Genomic DNA, 22,571 nt, shown 5'->3' on the forward strand with positions numbered 1-22,571 from the left:
AAGGAATTAATAAGAATAGCAGATTTGATTGGAGGTACCTGATTGGACACAGACCTGTCCATCGAAGGATTCAGGCAACAATTAAAATCTCTGCCCATTATCAACATATTGTAGCGGTGTGCTACACGCAGCGCTGCAATAACGACACGGAGTCGGTGAGCTGCAGTTACAAAAGAGGTTTATTCAAACTTCGCGGCCTCGCTTCAAAGCCTTCCCGTTCCTGCCCTCCCCGGGCGAGAATGCTGTAGGGGGCGTGTATTCACAGTCCCGTCCCGCGCGCGGGCTTTTCCCCTTACTGGTGAAGCAGGCTTGGCGCCCTCTTTGGGACCGGCCTCAATGCCGGCACGCACCACTTTGTGAGACGGTTCGAGTGCGCTGGGAAGTGGGTCTCCACATAACCCCCCCCCCCCCCAGAACTGGCGATACACCCCACAATGTCCACAGTCTGGGCCGGACTCTGTTTGGGAGGTCTGCCTCTGCGCCGCAGTGCCGGAATCTCGACCGGCTGCGCCAAGTCCACATGGGTCGGTTTGAGTCGGCCCACCGTGAAAACCTCCTCTTTCCCCCCAATGTCCAGCACGAATGTGGACCCGTTGTTCCTGATCACCGTAAACGGCCCCTCGTAGGGCCACTGTAGCGGTGCCCAATGTCCGCCCCATCGTACAAAACGAACTTACAGTTTTGCAGGTCTTTGGGTACGCAGGTCGGGTTCTGGCCATGCTGTGAAGTGGGTATGGGGGCCAGGTTACCGAGCCTCTCACGTAGTCTGCCCAGGACTGCTGTGGGTTCTTCCTCTTGCCCCCTTGGGGCCGGTATGAACTCTCCTGGGACGACCAGGGGTGCGCCGTACACCAACTCGGCCGACGAGGTGTGCAGATCCTCTTTGGGCGCCATGTGGATTCCGAGCAGGACCCAGGGGAGCTCATCCACCCAGTTAGGCCCTTTGAGGCGGGCCATGAGAGCCGACTTCAAGTGACGGTGGAAATGCTCCACTAGTCCGTTCGACTGTGGGTGGTAGGCAGTTGTGTGGTGCAGCTGTGTCCTCAAAAGGCTGGCCATAGCTGACCACAGACTGGAGGTGAACTGGGCGCTTCTGTCGGAGGTAATGTGGGCCGGTACACCAAAGCAAGATACCCAGGTGGCAATCAGTGCCCGGGCGCAAGATTCGGAGGTGGTGTCGGTGGGTGGGACCGCCTCTGGCCATCTTGTGAACCGGTCCACGATAGTCAGGAGGTGCCGCGCTCCTCGCGACACTGGCAGGGAGCCCACGATATCCACATGAATGTGGTCGAAACGCCGGTGGGTGGGGTGGAACTGCTGCAGCAGAGCTTTGGTGTGCTATTGCACCTTGGCTGTTTGACAGTGCATGCACGTTCTGGCCCATTCACTGACCTGCTTGCGGAGTCCGTGCCAAACGAACCTGTTGGCTACCATCTGGACGGTTGTCCTGATGGAGGGGTGCGCTAAGTTGTGAATGGAGTCGAAAATGCGTCGCCGCCAGGCTGCCGGAACGACGGGGCGGGGTTGACCGGTGGTGACATCACAGAGTAGGGTCCTCTCACCTGGGCTTACAGGGAGGTCCTGGAGCTGCAAACCGGAGACTGCGGTTCTGTAACTAGGGATCTCCTCGTCTGCCTGCTGCACCTCCGCCGGTGCTTCATAGTCTACCCCTTGGGACAGGGCTTGGATGTTAGGGTGGGAGAGGGCGTCCGCCACGACATTGTCCTTTCCCGAGACATGCCAGACATTTGTCGTGTATCCGGAGATGTAGGACAGATGTCACTGCTGGCGGGATGACCAGGGGTCGGATGCTTTCGTGAACGCAAAGGTAAGCGGTTTGTGGTCCGTGAGCACGGTGAAGGGCCTACCTTCTAAGAAGTACCTGAAATGCCGGATTGCCAGGTATAGCGCCAACAGTTCCCGGTCGAAAGCACTGTATTTGAGCTTGGGTGGTCGTAGGTGTTTGCTGAAAAACGCCAGGGGTTGCCAGTGACCCTCGATGAGTTGTTCCAGCACCCCACCAACTGTCGTGTTAGATGCGTCCACTGTGAGGGCGGTAGGGACGTCTGTTCTGGGGTGCACTAGCATCATGGCGTTTGCCAAGGCTTCTTTGGTTTTAATGAAAGCGGTGGCGGACTCCTTGTCCCAGGTAATGTCCTTGCCCTTACCCGACATCAGGGGATAAAACCTAAAGAAACGCTGATTGTCCTCCTTCCTCACATGAGTTTCTTGGGCAAAGATAATCTGAACATTCAATCCATGAAAAACTTTAAAAATCTTCTTCTGTTTAATCGGATGATTCAAACCATTTGTATTCTATGAGACAAGCTTAGTAATATTATCCATTTTATTAGAATAAACTATATGGTATGTAAAGGGTTAACCTTCCTGCATAGGAAACTCATGAATCAGGAAGAGGGAAAAAGGTTTAAAGGGGAACCGGAAGATATGGCAATTCAGACGTATTTGTAGTTTCAGTTCAGCCCAGATGAAAAGAACTAAACTAAGGATAGCCCCACCCCCACCCACAAAGACCTGAAAACTGGCCAATAGACAGCCAGAAAGCTAACTAGAACCTCCCTTATCCCCACCCCCTTGATGGCAAGTCTCCAAAATTGATAAAAAGATGCAAAATACCACCCCATCAAAACACTGAAAAAGGAATGCCATATTTGCAAAAACATTTTGAGAAGTGAAATCTTAAAAAAGTGAAACAGAATACAATCTTATTAATATTTCAGGAAAAATAACAGTCACCAGACCAGTAAAAACTTCAAACTCTAACAGTCGGATCTATAAACTGGTTATTAATTTATAAACTAAATGAATACAGACACAAAAAAAATTGAGAAAAATGTGAACTTTCACCTTAGTCAAAACATTGAGAAGAGAATGCTATAAACAACAGCAAACAAGTGTTTTAAAAAAAGATCAGCCATTTGCAAAACATTATAACAGGCAAGCTCCCAAAAACTGAAACAGAATACAATCTTATTAATGTTTCAGAGAAAAAAAACAATCAATCACCAAATCAATTTCTTAACTATTTTCAAAAAACAAATAATTGAAAATAATAAAGTAACAAAGGAAAAAAATGAAATTTAAACATAGAAGCATAATCGACATCCATACTCCGAAACAGAATATGAGTGTTATCAAACCAATGGCAAAAACTTTCAAACTTCAAAAGTCTAAATCTATGAACTGATTATTAACTTATAAACCAAACGAATACAGACACGAAGAAACAGTACATTTATTAGACAGCTGGGATCGAACGTTGGTCGTCAAGGAATTGTTGAGCTTCTTCCACGGATTTAAACCATTTACATGATTTGTCAGGCAGACAACCCTTAAACGGGCTGGTAATAGCAGAGCTGGTTAAAACTTACTTTAATAAAGCTCGGACATCACTGGTTTAAAAAGCAATCTTTCTCGCATTATCTCGGGACTATAGTCTTCAACCAGTCGAAACTTGAGGTCCCCGTGTACAATAACCCCTTTCCGACGGGCAATTCGAATTAAATGCTCCTTGGTTTGCACATAGTGGAATCGAAGTATAACAGGTCGGGTCTTCAGCTCTTTCGGGGGTTTGGCTGTCAGAGCACGATGGGCATGATTGAGTATAGGGGCAGTAGAGAAAGCTTCAGAGCCAAACACGTCCATTAAAAATTGAGAAAAGAATTTAGTAAGCTCACCACTCTCAAAATCTTCATGGAGTCCTATTATTCCCAGGTTCTGTCTATGGCTGCGACTTAGCAGGTCAATTACCTTGAGTTTATACTGTTCCAGTGTCTGAGTAGTCGAAGTTAATTTCTTTTCCAGCGCATCCAATCTGCGATCTCTCTGTCTTCCAGCTTTATCGAGTTCAGCTATTTGCCGCTTCCGCTTAAGAGCTCCCAGTCTGCTTTCAATCTCCTTTAATACTACTTCCAAAGTAGAATTTTTTTTATTGAATTTATATTCCAGGAGTTTCGTCATAGCTTCCAAAGTGAGTGGAGATTGTTTAGGCTGTTTAGAATCACCTTCTTTCCTTGCACTTCCATTACCGGCTTCCTTGCCTTCGGCTGATGCCTTTTGCCCTCTGGTATTCATTTTCGGTGATTAAAATCAAAGTTCAGGTGTGTAAAAGTGTTATAAACACTTTAATATAAATAGTGAAAGGGTGATAAAAAAATTGAAAAATGAACAGAGCAAAGCCAAAATACGACTTAACTCCATCTAGTGCCCCAAGAGAATCTCCACTCCAGCTTTTCTGACTGTGTTTACTCCTGTAGCCTTCGTCTCTCCTGAGGCTGCTCACTGGTACCGTGGAACTATTTATCGATACCTGAGCCAGACCTCTGTAGTTCAGCCTGAGTCTGAAGGGTGGCCAGCGAGGAGGCACAACACGAGACTTGCTGTTAGAGAGGCTATGAACCGGCAGGGAGAGACATGCATTCAGCTCGCCTTTTTGCGAGACTGCTAGCCAGTGGTAGGAACTGAAAGTGAGAGCGACAAGCACTACCCACTACACTACCACACTAGACATATCACAACAACCATTTGACACACACTACCTTTCTATCTGCCCTATCTATCAGCCCCTCATCCTCCCAAATGATCCGGAATTCATCCGGTTTCTGTTCCACCTCCTTAATGTGGTCTGTTGGAATTTGCAGCTAGATGCACTTCTTGCAGGTGTAGTTGTCAGGGACATTGAAAGTCTCCCTGCCTTCCCATGTCCTGCAAGAGGAGCATTCCACTATCCTACCTGGCATCTCTGCTGTTCAAACTGAACAAATATCAAGAAGGTGGGAAAGAAACTCTACCTACAGCTTTTTTTGCCTTTTCTGACTGAAGCCACTCCTTGCTGAAGCCTTGAAGAGCTAAAGCCCCAAAGTCTCCATTCTAACTCTGCTAGTCCAACGATGTCCACTCCACTTGCTCCTGCCTTACATTAACTTGTTCTTGCTGATTAATCCTGCATGCTGATTGGCTGCTGCTCAAAGCTCCAAAACTGCTGTGAGTCGCTGTCTTTTCAACTCAGTCAGCAAACCTGAGTGAACGATGTCTTCTCAGGCTTCCGATCTCTTTGATTGACTGCTGCTCAAAGCTCTAAAACTGCCACAAAAGAGCCGAACATTTCCAGTTGAATGACTGTGCATAAGTATGCTTTTCTGATGAGGGGAAGTTGCATTTCGGTTGTTGAAAAGAAATAGAGAGACAGAAAAATCGACTACTCTCAAACATTGTTTTCTCAAACTGCAAGCAAAGTAATATTCACCCTGTATGTAATGCTGCTTAAAAGCTTGATAGTTGATATTAACCTTAGGTAGTGGCTGATGGAGCCAGATTCTCAACACCATCCCAAATACTCTTGAATGAGCCTTCTTCACTTTGAGTAGTTGTCGGCAGAAATTCCCGGTGTTGTTTCAGTTTTTTAAAGAAAGCTTTAAGTATCTCCTTGAATCTTTTCCTTTGGGTCTGGCAATCTCACCCTGTGACAGAATTTAGATTAGAATGTTTGCTTCAGTACACACTATGGAAAAGGATCTTGGCGATTGTAAGGATGACTTTCAGTGGACTGAAAAGCTTGAGCATGTAGATATTAAGAAAGAGGATGCGTTGGAACTTTTGGAAAGCATCAAGTTGGATAAGTTGCTGGGACTGGATGAGATGTACCCCAGGCTACTGTGGGAGGTGAAGGAGGAGATTGCTGAGCCTCTGGTGATGATCTTTGCATCATCAATGGGGACGAGAGAGGTTCTGGAGGATTGGAGGGTTGCGAATATTGTTTTATTATTAAAGAAAGTGAGTAGAGATAGCCCAGGAAATTATAGACCAGTGAGTCTTACTTCAGTGGTTGATAAGTTGATGGAGGAGATCCTGAGAGGCAGTATTTATGAACAGTTGGAGAGGCATAATACGATTAGGAATAGTCAGCATGGCTTTGTGAAAGGTAGGTCATGCCTTATGAGCCTGCTTGAGTTTTTTGAGGATGTGACTGAACACATGGGTGAATGTAGAGCAGTAGATGTAGTGTGTATGGATTTCAGCAAGGCATTTGATAAGGTACCCCATGCAAGGCTTCTTGAGAAAGTAAGGAGGCATGGGATCTAAGGGGACCTTGTTTTGTGGATCCAGAATTGGCTTGCCCACAGAAGGCAAAGAGTGGTTGTAGATGGGTCATATTCTGCATGGAGATCTGTGAACAGTGGTGTGCCTCAAGGATCTGTTCTGGGACCCCTTTTTGTGATTTTTATAAATGATCTGGATGAGGAAGTGGAGGGATGTGTTAGTAAATTTGCTGATGACGCAAAGATTGGGGGTATTGTGGATAGTGTGGAGGGCTGTCAGAGGTTACAGCGGGACATTGATAGGATGCAAAACTGGGCTGAGGTGGCAGATAGAGTTCAACCCAGATAAGTGTGAAGTGATTCATTTTGGTAGGTCAAATATGATAGCAGAATATAGTATTAATGGTAAGACTCTTGGCAGTGTGGAGGATCAGAAGTATCTTGGGGTCCGAGATACTGTGCAGGTTGACTCTGTGGTTAAGAAGGTATATTGTGCATTGGCCTTTATCAACCGTGGGATTGGGTTTAAGAGCCGAGAGGTAATGTTACAGCTTTATAGGACCCTGGTCAGACCCCACTTGGAGTACTGTGCTCAGTTCTGGTCATCTCACTACAGGAAAGATGTGGAAGCTATAGAAAGGATGCAGAGGAGATTTACAAGGATGTTGCCTGGATTGGGGAGAATAGGTTAAGTGAACTTGGCCTTTTTTCCTCAGAGTGACGTAGAATGAGAGGTGACCTAATAGAGGTGTATAAGATGATGAGAGGCATTGATCGTGTGGATGGTCAGAGGCTTGTTCCCAGGGCTGAAATGACTAACATGAGAGGGCATACATAGTTTTAAGGTGCTTGGAAGTAGGTACAGAGGAGATGTAAAGGGTAAGTTTTTTATGCAGAGAGTGGTGAGTGCATGGAATGGGGTGCTGGTGATGGTGGTGGAGGTGGATACGATAGGGTCTTTTAAGAGACTCCTGGATAGGTACATGGAGCTTAGAAAAATAGAGGGCTATGGGTAACCCTAGGTAATTTTTAAAGTACATGTTTGGCACAGCATTGTGGGTCGAAGGGCCTGTATTGTGTGGTAGGTTTTCTATGTTTCTATGAGTCAGTCATCACCATATCAGACCAGAAAACCATAGAAGCAGAAATGGGCCATTCAGCCCATTGAGTCTGCGCCATTCCATCATGGCTGATTTATTATCCCTCTCAGCCCCATTCTCCTGCCTTCTCTCCATCACCTTTGATGCCCTCATTAATGAAGAACCTGTCAACCTCCACTTTAAATGTACTCAACGACTTGGCTTCCACTGCTGTCTGTGGCAATGAATCCCACAGATTCCCTTTTTCTAAAAAATATTATTCCTCATCTCTGTTCTAAAGGTTTGGTCCTCTGTTCTGAGGCTGTGCCCTCTAGTCCTAGACTCTAATTGTTTGATAGGTTCCATGAGATCCCCCCATTCTAGTAAGCTCCAGTGAGTATAGCCCAGAGCCATCAACCACTCCCAGTACATTAACCCTTTCATTCCTGGAATCATTCTAGTGATCCTCCTCTGGACCTTCTCCAATGTCAGCACATCTTTTCTTAGATAAGTGGCCTAAAACCGTTCATAATATTCCAATCGTCAGCATGACATCCTTGCTCGTGCATTGTAGTCCTCTTGAAATGAATGCCACGTTGCATGTGCCTTTCATCGACTCAGCCTGCAAATTAACCTTTAAGGCATCCTGCATGAGGACTCCCAAGTCCCTTTTGTTACGTATCCCGTAACTGGATCACTTACCAGCAAAGATAGAGAGGTCCACTGAAGTCTGATGGTACCATTTTTAAACGTTTTTATTTATAAAGGGGCACAAAAGGAAGGTTAATACAAACATTTTGATAACATACGTCGTCAATACCCAATCTAAAGCGCAGGTATAGTAATGATCAATCAGAAATAAGCTCTATCATTGTCTAGGGGATAATATCTTGTCCATTTGGAAAATATAACAGTCATTCCAAAAGTCAGCAGGCTTCAGCCTTTTGGGAACTGCTGAGTTTCCCGTGTTGGAGAGAGAGAGAGAGATTGGTGAGAAAAGGAACACTTGCCCGGGTCCTTACGAAGCAAAGCCATGGAATCAGGAGAGCAGGCTTTCTTGTTGTTAGTTAAAAGCGATTTTCCGTGATTCCAGCCACAGACTCCCGATTCGGAATCTAACGCACATGGCTTCCTTCAAAATGGCTTCCCGCTACGACGGGATCGCTATCGTGTCTCCTTGGTGCGTCTGAAGGGGTTGTCCCCCCCAGACCCTCCTTTATACTTCCTCACGGGATCGCCGGTGTCAATCTCTCTCTCAACCAGCCCACTTTGCCCGAGGGCGTTACACGTGGTCTTCATGAGACAATAGTCAGGGTCACTTTATTCTGCATCCCGGTGGAACGTGGTATTCAGCACGTCTCCCTCTCTCTCCCATTTCCTGTGTCTATTCAGCACGTCTCTCTCTCTCTTGGGTCATTGACCCCCCCCCCCCCCTTCACTAGGGCTCTTGCGATTCTCGCAAAGGAGGGGGCTGGTATCATAACACCTCCCCTGTTAAACGCTTTTTACTAGCGGTTAAAAACAGTGGTATCAAGTCTTACAGGATTTTTGAATCTACCACAATACACAAGCTTTTCTTTTCACAGAGTACTACTGTTATACATTCAAGTCAGTATCTAAACAGTTAACGATTACAGTGTCCCTTTCTTTAATATCTTAACATCGCGTACCGTACTGAAAATCTTGTAGCATCAGACTTCAATTAACCGTCGCCTCTTTTCCGGGGAGTCCCCCCGTGGGGAACTTGAGTAATTTGGCGTGGTGAACTCCCGCCCGTCTCGTTCATCGGGGTCATCTTATCAACACCACTTAGACCATTTCCACCCAATTCTGTAATGTTACCCAGGCGGCTAGCCCTTTTGTCAGGACCATGCAGGCTGATGGGTTTCCGTTCGAACCTTTCCCTCAGGCCGCATTTAAATTTCGGCTTTTTCACAGCGCTCTCTTGAATAACAACAGCGTGTGGGGCACCTTTACATTCCAAATCAACCTGTAATCGATGCGCAGGCACCGCGTTCCCAAGCCCTCGTTTCTGTAGCTTGGTTGCTTCTTCTGACACCAATCTAAACTTTAAATTTTCTTCATTCGATTTGGGAACTACAAACTTCCCGTTCCCTTCAATAATGATGTTTATTCCCCCATGGTCGAGTTCCACTTTAAGGTTCACCACCCCTTCGTGTACCAACACCTGGGAACCCTCCCTTCCCCCAATTACCAGGGTTAACCCTGTCTTCACTAAACCCAGTCCATCTGACCCACAGGGACTGCATTCCTTTTCAACTGAATCAAATACCTCAGACTTGTTCTGAGCTCCATTACTAGGTTCAGTACTACGTGCATCCACATCTTGGACACACTCAAACGGGACATCTGCCTCTCCCAGGCTTTCAATACCCATACCCTTTTCAGATTCTAAATTCCCCTGATCCTCCGAGTTCCTCTCTGGGCAACTCCCTTCCGGAGTAAACTCAACCCCGCGGGCTGAAACAACCTCGTCTGCCAACCCAGCGGACCTCTCCAAGGTAATGGCATCCTTTTCATCTAGGACTGCCTTCATCTCATTATCGGGAACACCTTGATAACTCTCAACTTCTTCAAACAGGGCTGCCACCCCCGACAGATCATCCATGTCCAACTCTGGACCTTTTAACAGCTTTTCCCGTCTCTCATCTTTATTTCCTACCTCTAGGACCTTTCTCTTCGCTAAGGGAAGATCTCGCTCCTCTCCCTTAACCCCTTTCACTTTACTACTCTTCGGTTTACCACCCTCAGAACCCCCGTGGTACAGGGTCGGTAGGACAGTCTTGGCCAAATCAATACTGGCCAGATTTAAACTGCTCGCTTTCTCAGCTGCCTTTCTCGACAGGCTGCGAATGCTCGCGCCTGTGGTACAGACTGGAGATGCGAGGGGCGGGGCTGCAATCCTCACAGGCGGTTTGAGCCGTGTCCAAACCTGCCCCCCCGGCTAAATCATTTCCGAGGAGGACATCCGCGTCAGTTCTCGGGAATTCTGATGGCACCCCTATTTCGACTGGTCCAGATACCAGCTCACAATCCATAATTACCTGATGTAGGGGCACCATTTCTATTCTTGTACCTATCCCCTTCACGGTGACCATTCCCCTTCTCCGACCGAAATCTAGTATCTCACGGCGGATCAACGACAGCTCCGCCCCGGTGTCTCGCCAGATTCGGACGGGAATGGGTGGGTCTCCCCCCTTCACGGACACGGTTCCGGGTGACAGCCAGGTCTCTGACCCTTCTCGTACTCTGTCTACCCTGGGCTCTCTCGTCGATTTACTGATTACCACGGCACACCCGATAGGGACCGCTGCTCTCCCTTTTTCTGGCTCCTTTCTCGGAGCAAAGCACCTAGAGGCAATATGTCCTCCCTTCCCACAATTAAAACAGGTCAAGCCCGGAAATCTCGGGCCGCCTGGCCTTTCCCCCTCAACCTTACCACTAGCTCCCAGCGGGACCTCTGTCTCAGCCGGCGGACTTTCCCTACCGTTCCGACGGTCGCTCGGGTAACCTTTTGGCGAGGAAATCTTTAGCCTGTGGGTTAGGGCATATTCATCTGCGAACCTAGCAATTTCTGAGATGGACTTATTCGCCTTCTCATTCAAATACATCTGGATCTCCTCCGGAACACACCCTTTTAATTCCTCAATCAGAAATAACTCCCTGATATGCCCATAATCCCCGTCCACCTGTTCCGCGGTGCACCAACGGTCCAAGAGCACACCCTTTTCATAGGCTAGCTCGGTATACGTTTGATTCCACCCTTTCCGTAAATTTCTGAACCTTTGTCTATACGCTTCAGGTACTAGCTCGTAACTCCGGAGAGTGGCCTCTTTTACTTTGGCATAATTTTCCGCTTCCCCTTCCTCGACGGCCAAGGCCGCATATGCTCGTTGTGCCTTCCCCTTTAACACACTTTGTAACAACGCCACCCACTGCTCTTTGGGCCATTTTTGATTTACTGCCACCTTTTCAAAAAGCAAGAAATAACTATCAACATCCGACTCTTCGAATGGAGGTACTATCCTCAACTCCCGACTAACATTAAACCTCTCCTCTCGATCTAACCCTAGATCTCTTCGCTCTTTCTTTAACTTCTCCATCTCCAAGTCATGTTCCCTCTGTTCTTGTCTCTCCTCATACTCTCTTTGCCTTTCAGCTCATTCCCTCTCATTCTCGGCTTGTTCTCTCTCGTTCTCGGCTCGTTCCCTCTCGTTCTTGACTACTTCTAGCTCTTTTAGCTGAATTTCATGCTGTCTTTGCTTTTCAGCTTGGTCCCGCTCTTTTTCCCCCTCTAACTCCTTTAGTTGGAGCTCCTGGTCCTTTTCTTTCTCTCTCTCAGCCGCTTCCAGCTGCTTCATTTTAAATTCATGTTCCAGCCTTAATTTCTCCAACTCTAGCTGATCCATTCCACTCGCTGGTACTTTTTCAGGGATATTTTTCAAGACCTCAGCTCTGAACACTTTCTTCCCAATGTAATACCGAGTTATGGCCCCTCGCACCTCCGGCTTTTTCATGGATGACCTCACTTCTGCGAGATCCAATCCCTTCGCCAAATTTAACAAGTCTGATTTGGTGGCCGCCTCTAGCGCCTCCACAGTCGGGTTTTTCATAAATTCATCCACGTCCATCTTTGCTGGTTTCCCGTCTGGCTACCCGCGTACCAGATCCAATTTATTATTTTTTTTTTTTTGACTTACAAACCCGATTCACTGCCCTCCCAATTAGGTTTCAAATCCCGAGACGAGGCACCCACGTTGTTACGTATCCCGTAACTGGATCACTTACCAGCAAAGATAAAGAGGTCCACTGAAGTCTGATGGTACCATTTTTAAACGTTTTTATTTATAAAGGGGCACAAAAGGAAGGTTAATACAAACATTTTGATAACATACGTCGTCAATACCCAATCTAAAGCGCAGGTATAGTAATGATCAATCAGAAATAAGCTCTATCGCTGTCTAGGGGATAATATCTTGTCCATTTGGAAAATATAACAGTCATTCCAAAAGTCAGCAGGCTTCAGCCTTTTGGGAACTGCTGAGTTTCCCGTGTTGGAGAGAGAGAGAGAGATTGGTGAGAAAAGGAACACTTGCCCGGGTCCTTACGAAGCAAAGCCATGGAATCAGGAGAGCAGGCTTTCCTGTTGTTAGTTAAAAGCGATTTTCCGTGATTCCAGCCACAGACTCCCGATTCGGAATCTAACGCACGTGGCTTCCTTCAAAATGGCTTCCCGCTACGACGGGATCGCTATCGTGTCTCCTTGGTGCGTCTGAAGGGGTTGTCCCCCCCCAGACCCTCCTTTATACTTCCTCACGGGATCGCAGGTGTCAATCTCTCTCTCAACCAGCCCACTTTGCCCGAGGGCTTTACACGTGGTCTTCATGAGACAATAGTCAGGGTCGCTTTATTCTGCATCCCGGTGGAACGTGGTATTCAGCACATCTCTCTCTCTCTCTCCCATTTCCTGTGGCTATTCAGCACGTCTCTCTCTCTCTTGGGTCATTGACCCCCCCCCCCTTCACTAGGGCTCTTGCGATTCTCGCAAAGGAGGGGGCTGGTATCATAACACTTTGCAGCTCTGATTTCTGAATTTTCTTTCTGCTTAGTAACTGATGAGTGATGTGGCCTGCCCAGTGGAGCTAGCCATGTTCTCATTAGTACAATATTAGCATCAAGACAAAAGAAGATGATGAAAGGTAAAATCTGAATGAGGCCCTCCATTGGTCAGGGTCGACCATGGATATTGCGACCTAGTTGTATGCGTAATACATAAGCCAGTATGCAAGCCAGGACAGTACGATATGGAGAGCATCCTGTTTCCCATGTAGCTGGCTCCTCATCTCCACCAGCTGATGAACCCAAAGGAACGACAGAGGTCGATACAGTTCAGCACCAGCAGCATCGCAGGAGTTGCCAGTCGGTGTTGAACTCAATGTAGGAATGCCTTAGGGACTCTAGCTCCAGATTTTTCCCTTGGAGTTTTCTTCCAAAGCCTTCCCCATGAGTGAGTATAACCTCAAGGCAGCAGAGTTTGAGATAAACATTTTCCCTCTCCTGGATAAGCTGCCAATCATGGTTGATGAACCTCATCTGCCCGGATGAAATTTGAAACAAAACGTTTGCAATAAGTCAGCAAGCATCTAAATGCATACACTAGGCTTCAGATGGTATTTGCATTTATAATGTCTTTCCAATCTCCAGTTGCTATAATGACAAAGCTGGCAGAATGTGTAAAGGGACATTCCCAATACTCTTCATTCATTTCATATATTTTTGTTTTAAGAATGATAAATTTGATTCATCCAATTATATCACAAACAATAACTTGTAATTATTCATTGTTTATTAAACTCAAATCAAGAAAGTTTTTCTTTTTACTTTGTAGTTTTACATCTTAGAGTATTAACTGGTTGGTTCTAAATAATTTTTTTTATCATAAAGTACCAGCTTTTACTTGAATGTTTTCTATATTTTGCCACTCTTCTATCGTTGCACATGTGGAATGATTAGTCTCTGTTTAATATTTTAATGTTTGAATTATGTGTGAATATTTAGTTTTGAATGCTAATGATCAAAGCATGAATTATAAGCAAACTGTATATTAACATATGTAACATTATCAAGAAACTCTTAACAGTTCCTGAACCTGGTGGTCTGAGTCCTGAGGCTCCTGCACCTTCTTCCTCCTCAACCAGCAGGCTCCTGAACCAAAGCGGATAACTTCATTCACCCCAACACTGAAATTTGTTCCTACAACTGATAAACTCACTTTCAAGGAATCTTCATTCATGTTCTCGATAGTTATTGCTTATATATTTATCATTTTTTTTCTTTTTTCTTTTTGTATTTACACAGTTTGTTGTCTTTTGCACACTAGTTACTGGTTGTTTATCTGTCTTGTTCTGTGCAGTCTTTTTGCAAGAAAATGAATCTTGGGATTGTAGATGGTGGCATATGTACTTTGATAATAAATTTATTTTGAACTTTGAACTTAGTACTCAGTTATCAAATGTATCCTGCCAGCTGTAAGAGAGTTACCGTTGGAACTGTTTTCCTGTGTTAGTGCCGTGGTTCACAGCGAGCCAGAAACCATGCAATAACTGCTGCACTTGACAAGGTCAACATTCACAGAAACCAACATTTTTATGGGTTCTCCTTGTTCACTGACCTTGGCAAATCTGACAGCCCTGTAGGGTCTGTCATCTGCCAGACATGAGCTTGTGTTGGGATGTAGGAATTATGTGCATTGCAGTCAGGTTCAGAAGACAAAACAACTCCTTGTGCACATTTAACTATCCTGCCTGGTAATTAATACATTTCATACCTTTTAAGTTGTTACCTTAGAAGTAATAGAAATAGCTTTCACTTGATGGGTATAAGTTCAGGAACTACTTTGATCTGAAGTCTTGGAAACATTTTTTGCCACTTTTGGATGTTTACTTTGGCAGACATTTAAGCAATTTATAAAATGGGGTTTGAGTACTGTGCTCATATGTACACGCTTCCAATTGTGGTTGCTTCCTCAGGTAAACTCATTCGACTAACCCACAGAGTGGTGGGCTTCCAATTACATCACTTCTGCTCTTAAAAAAATCATTTTGTGTTCAATCCACAAAGATACCTTACTCATCAGCAATGATTATTCACCATCATAATGGCATATACAGTAGCAATGATTATTCACTACCAAATGAAATATACAGTACATCTCATTGTTTGGATTGGACATTAAGTACAGAAAGATTTTGAGCCCCAAAATAATTTCCTTCATGTTCCTTTACTTGTCAGCTTTACAACAGAGCTAAGTTATACTAACTCCTTAAACGATCATACTCCTTAAATCCTGTTGTGAAACAAAGCATTTGATTTCTGGTTGGAAATCTGCATCCAATCCAAACCCCCTCCCTACTCACACCCCTTTCCACCAGCACAGCACTGGTCAAATGTTAACAGCAGGTATGGACACAACATCATTTCAATACTTTTATTGTAGTGTAAAGTTGCCCTTAACCTTTAGTTATTTTTTTGTTGTTGAATATGGATTGAATAAGTGATTTGTAGAAGTCCACCATTCTCTGGGTTATTTGAAAATCTATGAAAACTGAGTGCAATAAATATTTTTCAATCATTTTTATATATCTCACTATTCTTAAGTTTATAACTGATGCAAATTTTCCAATTGTCATTTATTTTCGTAGGTGCTACGAAATCGAGTTTGCTATCAGCACAGAGCATTGTCAGCATGTTTGTTCCTGCACCTGAAGAATTTACAGATGATCAACCCACTCTTATGTCCGACAGGTAAATATATAAATATGATAGTCATTATCATTTTGCCAACTTTCCCTTGTAATTTTTAACACTGATTCAAAAGCAAAAGGGAACAGTTAATATTTTATTCCAAAGTGCATTCAGAACTTCTATTCATATAAACAGAGTTATTGAACACATTTCTTTACCTTGGATGCACTGAATGCATTTCTTCACCTTGTACAAATGGTTCTCTAAAACCATTGGGCTTTATACATTAATGCAAAACAGATACTCAGTGGTGACTTAATTAGATACACCTGTACTCCTGCTCATTATTGCAAATATCCTATCAGCTAATCATGTGGCAGCAACTCAATGCGTAAAAGCTTGCAGACATGGTAATGAGGTTTAGTTGCAAACACAAGAAAGTGTAGATACTGAAAATCCAAAGCACACACACAACACACTAGAGGAACTCAGCGGGTCAGGCAGCATCTATGGAAAAGAATAAACAGTCGATTCAACACATACAAACAAGCTGGATGAACTCAGCAGGTCGAGCAGCATCCGTTGAGACAAATTTCTTGGGCTACTTCCTTAAGCACTCTGGGATGCAGACCATCTGGTCCTGGGGAATTATCTGCATTTAATCCCTTCAATTTACCTAACACCACTTCCCTACTAACATGTATTTCCCTCAGTTCCTCCATCTCACTAGACCCTCGGTCCCTTACTATTTCCGGAAGATTATTTATGTCCTCCTTAGTGAAGACAGAACCAAAGTAGTTATTCAATTGGTCTGCCATGTCCTTGTTCCCCATAATCAATTCACCTGTTTCTGACTTTAAGGGACCTACATTTAGAATTATTTGATAAATTGATAATAGTTGCCTCCCTGGTGCAAGGGTCAAGGATGTCTCTGAGCAGCTGCAGGACATTCTGGAATGGGAGGGTGAACAGCCAGTGGTCGTGGTGCACATAGGTACCAACGATATAGGTAAAAAACGGGATGAGGTCCTACAAGGTGAATTTAGGGAGTTAGGAGATAAACTAAAAAGTAGGACCACAAAGGTAATAATCTCTGGATTACTACCAGTGCCACATACTAGTCAGAGTAGAAATAGGAGGATATTTCAGATGAATACGTGGCTTGAAAAATGGTGCAAGGGGGAGGGATTCAAATTTCTGGGGCATTGGAACCAGTTCTGGGGAAGGTGGGACCGGTATAAACAGGATGGTCTGCACCTGGGCTGGACTGGAACCAATGTCCTAGGGGGAGCGTTTGCTACTGCTGTTCAGGAGGCTTTAAACTAATGTGGCAGGGGGATGGGAACAAGTGCAGAGAGACAGAGGGGTGTAAAATGAGGGTAGAAGCAGAAAGTAGTAAGGTGAAAAGTAAAAGTGGCAGGCAGGCAAATCCAGGGCAAAAAACAAAAAGAGCCACTTTTCAACATAATTGTATAAGGGCTAAGTGTGTTGTAAAAACAAGCCTGAAGGCTTTGTGTGTCAAGGCGAGGAGCATTCGTAACAAGGTGGGATGAATTGAATGTGCAGATAGTTATTAATGAATATGATATAGTTGGGATCACAGAGACATGGCTCCAGGGTGACCAAGGATGGGAGCTCAACATCCAGGGATATTCAATATTCAGGAGGGATAGACAGGAAATAAAAGGAGGTGGGGTAGCATTGCTGGTTAGAGAGGAGATTAACGCAATAGAAAGGAAGGACATTAGCCTGGAGGATGTGGAATCGCTATGGGTAGAGCTGCATAACACTAAGGGGCAGAAAACGCTGGTGGGAGTTGTGTACAGGCCACCTAACAGTGAGGTTGGGGATGGCATTACACAAGAAATTAGAAATGCGTGCAATAAAGGAACAGTAGTTATAATGGGTGACTTCAATCTACATATAGATTGGGTGAACCAAATTGGTAAGGGTGCTGAGGAAGAGGATTTCTTGGAATGCATGCGGGATGGTTTTCTGAACCAACATGTCGAGGAACCAACTAGAGAGCAAGCCATTCTAGATTGGGTATTGAGCAATGAGGAAGGGTTAGTGAGCAATCTTGTTGTGCGAGGCCCCTTGGGTAAGAGTGACCATAATATGGTGGAATTCTTCATTAAGATGGAGAGTGACATAGTTAATTCAGAAACAAAGGTTCTGAACTTAAAGAAGGGTAACTTTGAAGGTATGAGACGTGAATTAGCTAAGACTGGCAAATGATTCTCAAAGGGTTGATGGTGGATATGCAATGGCAAGCATTTAAAGATCGCATTGATGAACTACAACAATTGTTCATCCCAGTTTGGCAAAAGAATAAACCAGGGAAGGTAGTGCACCCGTGGCTGACAGGGGAAATTAGGGATAGTATCAAGTCCAAAGAAGAAACATATAAATTAGCAAAAAAAAGTGGCACAGCTGAGGCCAGCAGAGGAGGACAAAGGGCTTAATTAGGAAAGGGAAAAAAGATTATGAGAGAAAGCTGGCAGGGAACATAAAAACTGACTGTAAAAGCTTTTATAGATATGTGAAAAGAAAAAAATTGGTCAAGACAAATGTAGGTCCTTTACAGTCAGAAACAGGTGGATTGATCATAGGGAACAAAGATATGGCAGACCAATTGAATCACTACTTTGGTTCTGTCTTCACTAATGAGGACATAAATAATATTCCAGAAATAGTAAGGGACCGAGGGTCTAGTGAGATGGAGGAACTGAGGGAAATACATGTTAGTAGGGAAGTGGTGTTAGGTAAATGGAAGGGATTAAAGGCAGATAAATCCCCAGGGCCAGATGGTCTGCATCCCAGAGTGCTTAAGGAAGTAGACCAAGAAATAGTGGATGCACTAGTGATAATTTTTCAAAACTCCTTAGATTCTGGATTAGTTCCTGAGGATTGGAGGGTGGCTAATGTATCCCCACTTTTTAAAAAAGGAGGGAGAGAGAAACCAGGGAATTATAGACCGGTTAGTCTGACATCGGTGGTGGGAAAAATGCTAGAGTTGGTTATCAAAGATGTGATAACAGCACATTTGGAAAGAGGTGAAATCAGCAGACAAAGTCAGCATGGATTTGTGAAAGGAAAATCATGTTTGACGAATCTTATAGAATTTTTTGAAGATGTAACTAGTAGAGTGGATAGGGGAGAGCCAGTGGATGTGGTATATTTAGCTTTTCAAAAGGCTTTTGACAAGGTCCCACACAGGAGATTAGTGTGCAAACTTAAAGCACACGGTATTGGGGTTATGGTATTGATGTGGATAGAGAATTGGTTGGCAGACAGGAAGCAAAGAGTGGGAGTAAACGGGACCTTTTCAGAATGGCAGGCAGTGACTAGTGGGGTACCGCAAGGCTCAGTGCTGGGACCCTAGTTGTTTACAATATATATTAATGATTTAGACGAGGGAATTAAATGCAGCATCTCCAAGTTTGCGAATGACATGAAGCTGGGCGGCGGTGTTAGCTGTGAGGAGGATGCTAAGAGGATGCAGGGTGACTTGAATAGGTTAGGTGAGTGGGCAAATTCATGGCAGATGCAATTTAATGTGGATAAATGTGAGGTTATCCACTTTGGTTGCAAGAACAGGGAAACAGATTATTATCTGAACAGTGGCCAATTAGGAAAAGGGGAGATGCAACGAGACCTGGGTGTCATTGTACACCAGTCATTGAAGGTGGGCATGCAGGTACAGCAGGCAGTGAAAAAGGCAAATGGTATGTTGGCATTCATAGCAAAAGGATTTGAGTACAGGAGCAGAGAGGTTCTACTGCAGTTGTACAAGGCCTTGGTGAGACTGCACCTAGAATATTGTGTGCAGTTTTGGTCCCCTAATCTGAGGAAAGACATTCTTACCATAGAGGGAGTACAGAGAAGGTTCACCAGATTGATTCCTGGGATGGCAGGACTTTCATATGAAGAAAGACTGGACCGACTAGGCTTATACTCACTGGAATTTAGAAGATTGAGGGGGGATCTTATTGAAACGTATAAAATTCTAAAGGGATTGGACAGGCTAGATGCAGGAAGATTGTTTCCGATGTTGGGGAAGTCCAGAACGAGGGGTCACAGTTTAAGGGTAAAGGGGAAGCCTTTTAGGACCGAGATGAGGAAAAACTTCTTCACACAGAGTGGTGAATCTGTGGAATTCTCTGCCACAGGAAACAGTTGAGGCCAGTTCATTGGCTATATTTAAGAGGAAGTTAGATATGGCCCTTGTGGCTAAAGGGATCAGGGGGTATGGAGAGAAAGCAGGTACAGGGTTCTGAGTTGGATGATCAGCCATGATCATACTGAATGGCGGTTCAGGCTAGAAGGGCCGAATGGCCTACTCCTGCACCTATTTTCTATGTTTCTATGTTTCTATGTTCAGACAGACGATTCTGTGGATGCAGGACAGAAACTCGGATGGTAGTTTGCCTCCCAGGTGCCAGGGTCTGGGATGTTTCAGATTGCGTCCAAGATATCCTGCGATGGGAGGGAGAACAGCCAGAGGTCGTGGTACATATTGGTACCAGTGACATAGGCAGGAAAAGGGAAGAGGTCCTGAAAAAAGACTACAGGGAGTTAGGAAGGAAGTTGAGAAACAGGACCGCAAAGGTAGTAATCTTGGGATTATTTCCTCTGCCACAAAACAGTGAGAATAGGAATAGAGTGAGGTGGAAGATAAATGCGTGGCTGAGGGATTGGAGCAGGGGTCAGGGATTCAAATTCCTGGATCATTAGGACCTCTTTTGGGGCAGGTATGAACTGTACAAAAAGCACGGGCTGCACTTGAATCCTAGGGAGACCAATATGCTGGCGGGGAGGTTTGCTAAGGCTACTGCGGAGAGTTTAAACTAGAATTGTTGGGGGGTGGGAACCGAACTGAAGAGACTGGAGAAGAGGAGGTTAGCTCACAAATAAAGAAAGCTTGTAGGCAGTGTGAGAGGGTGGATAGGTATGTGATAGAGAAGGGACATGCTCAGACCAAAGGCTTGAGATGTGTCTATTTTAATGCAAGGAGTGATGTGAATAAAGCAGATGAGCTTAGAGCGTGGATCAGTACTTGGAGATCTGATGTGGTGGTCATTACAGAGACTTGGATGGCTCAGGGACAGGAATGATTACTTCAAGTGCCGGGTTTTAGGTGTTTCAGAAAGGACAGGGAGGGAGGCAAAAGAGGTGGGGGTGTGGCACTGTTGATCAGAGATAGTGTCACAGCTGCAAAAGAGGTGGATGCCATGGAGGGATTGTCTACGGAGTCTCTGTGGGAGTCTCTCGCCTGTCTGAACCCCTAACTATAGAAACCTTCCTCTTCCCTTCGCTACCTTTCTGAACCACAGGGTCGGACTCTGTGCCAGAGGCACGGCCAGGAAGGGGTCAGTAACTTTACTGGGTTTATAGTAACAGGGATATCGAGGAGCAGAGAGGGAATCAGATCCTGGAAAGGTGTAATAATAACGGAGTTGTCGTGATGGGAGATTTTATTTTCCCAAACATCAATTGGCATCTCCCTAGAGCGAGGGGTTTAGATGGGGTGGAGTTTGTTAGGTGTGTTCAGGAAGGTTTCTTGACACAGTATGTAGATAAACCTACAAGAGGAGAGGCTGTACTTGATTTGGTATTGGGAAATGAACCTGGTCAGGTGTCAGATCTCTCAGTGGGAGCGCATTTTGGAGATAGTGATCATAATTCTATCTCCTTTACACTAGCATTGGAGAGAGATAGGAACAGACAAGTTAGAAAAGCGTTTAATTGGAGTAAAGGGAATTATGAGGCTATCAGGCAGGAAATTGGAAGCTTAAATTGGAAACATGTTCTCAGGGAAACGTACTGAAGAAATGTGGCAAATATTCAGGGGATATTTCTGTAGAATTCTGTATAGGTATGTTCCAATGAGACAGGGAAGATATGGTAGGGTACAGGAACCGTGGTGTACAAAGGCTGTAATAAATCTAGTCAAGAAGAAAAGAAAAGCTTACAAAAGGTTCAGATAGCTAGGTAATGTTAGAGATCTAGAAGATTATAAGGCTACTAGGAAGGAGCTTAAAAAGGAAATTAGGAGAGCCAGAAGGGGCCATGAGAAGGCCTTGGTGGGCAGGTTTAAGGAAAACCCTAAGGCATTCTACAAGTATGTGAAAAGCAAGAGGATAAGATGTGAAAGAATAGGACCTATCAAGTGTGACAGTGGGAAAGTGTGTATGGAACCGGAGGAAATAGCAGAGGTACTTAATGAATACTTTACTTTAGTATTCACTATGGAAAAGGATCTTGGTGATTGTAGTGATGACTTACAGCAGATTGAAAAGCTTGAGCATGTAGATATTAAGAAAGAGGATTTGCTGGAGCTTTTGGAAAGCATCAAGTTGGATAAGTCACAGGGACTTGATGAAATGTACCCCAGGCTACCGTGGGAGGCGAGGGAGGAGATTGCAGAGCCTCTGGCAATGATCTTTGCATCATCAATGGGGAGGGGAGAGATTCCCGAGGATTGGAGATCTGCAGATGTTGTTTCTTTATTCAAGAAAGCGAGTAGAGATAGCCCAGGAAATTGTAGACCAGTGAGTCTTACCTCAGTGGTTGGTAAGCTGATGGAGAAGATCCTGAGAGGCAGGATTTATGAACATTTGGAGAGGTATAATATGATTAGGAATAGTCAGCATGGCTTTGTCAAAGGCAGGTCGTGCCTTACGAGCCTGATTGAATTTTTTGAGGATGTGGCTAAACATATTAATGAAGGAAGAGCAGTAGATGTAATGTATATGGATTTCAGCAAGGCATTTGATAATGTACTCCATGCAAGGCTTATTGATAAAGCAAGGAGGCATGGGATCCAAGGGGACGTTGCTTTGTGGATCCAGAACTGGCTTGCCCACAGAAGGCAAAGAGTGGTTGTAGACAGGTCATATTCTGCATGGAGGTTGGTGACCTCCACAGTCGAATACAGTTAAGCCTGTCTCCTGCCAAGCACACACTGGGGGGCAGCAACGCCTCCAGACTGGATGCTGCACATCATCCCTGGTGGAACACATTGGCTCCGACGACCCCCATCCCCTCACACAACACCGACTTGAGGCACATACAAGACAACAAACCAATAGAGAATTTCAGTAAAACACAACGGTGTGGAATATACATGTATATTGGACCAGGCCCTCCCCACCTCCCCCCAAGT

The 22,571-nt window shown here is 44.9% G+C and overlaps 1 protein-coding gene across 1 annotated transcript in view; it reads left to right on the plus strand.

The window, feature by feature from the left end:
- The window catches only part of LOC140724707 (protein unc-79 homolog), a 436,731-nt gene that overhangs the window by 260,556 nt on the left and 153,604 nt on the right, over window positions 1-22,571 (plus strand). Inside the window, exon 33 of the mRNA XM_073039156.1 lies at window positions 15,361-15,463. Within this exon, the coding sequence (XP_072895257.1) occupies window positions 15,361-15,463 (103 nt within the window). The remainder of the gene's footprint in view (window positions 1-15,360; window positions 15,464-22,571) is intronic.

The sequence above is a fragment of the Hemitrygon akajei genome, chromosome 3 (genome assembly GCF_048418815.1).
Source record: "Hemitrygon akajei chromosome 3, sHemAka1.3, whole genome shotgun sequence".
Classification (NCBI taxonomy): domain Eukaryota; kingdom Metazoa; phylum Chordata; class Chondrichthyes; order Myliobatiformes; family Dasyatidae; genus Hemitrygon; species Hemitrygon akajei.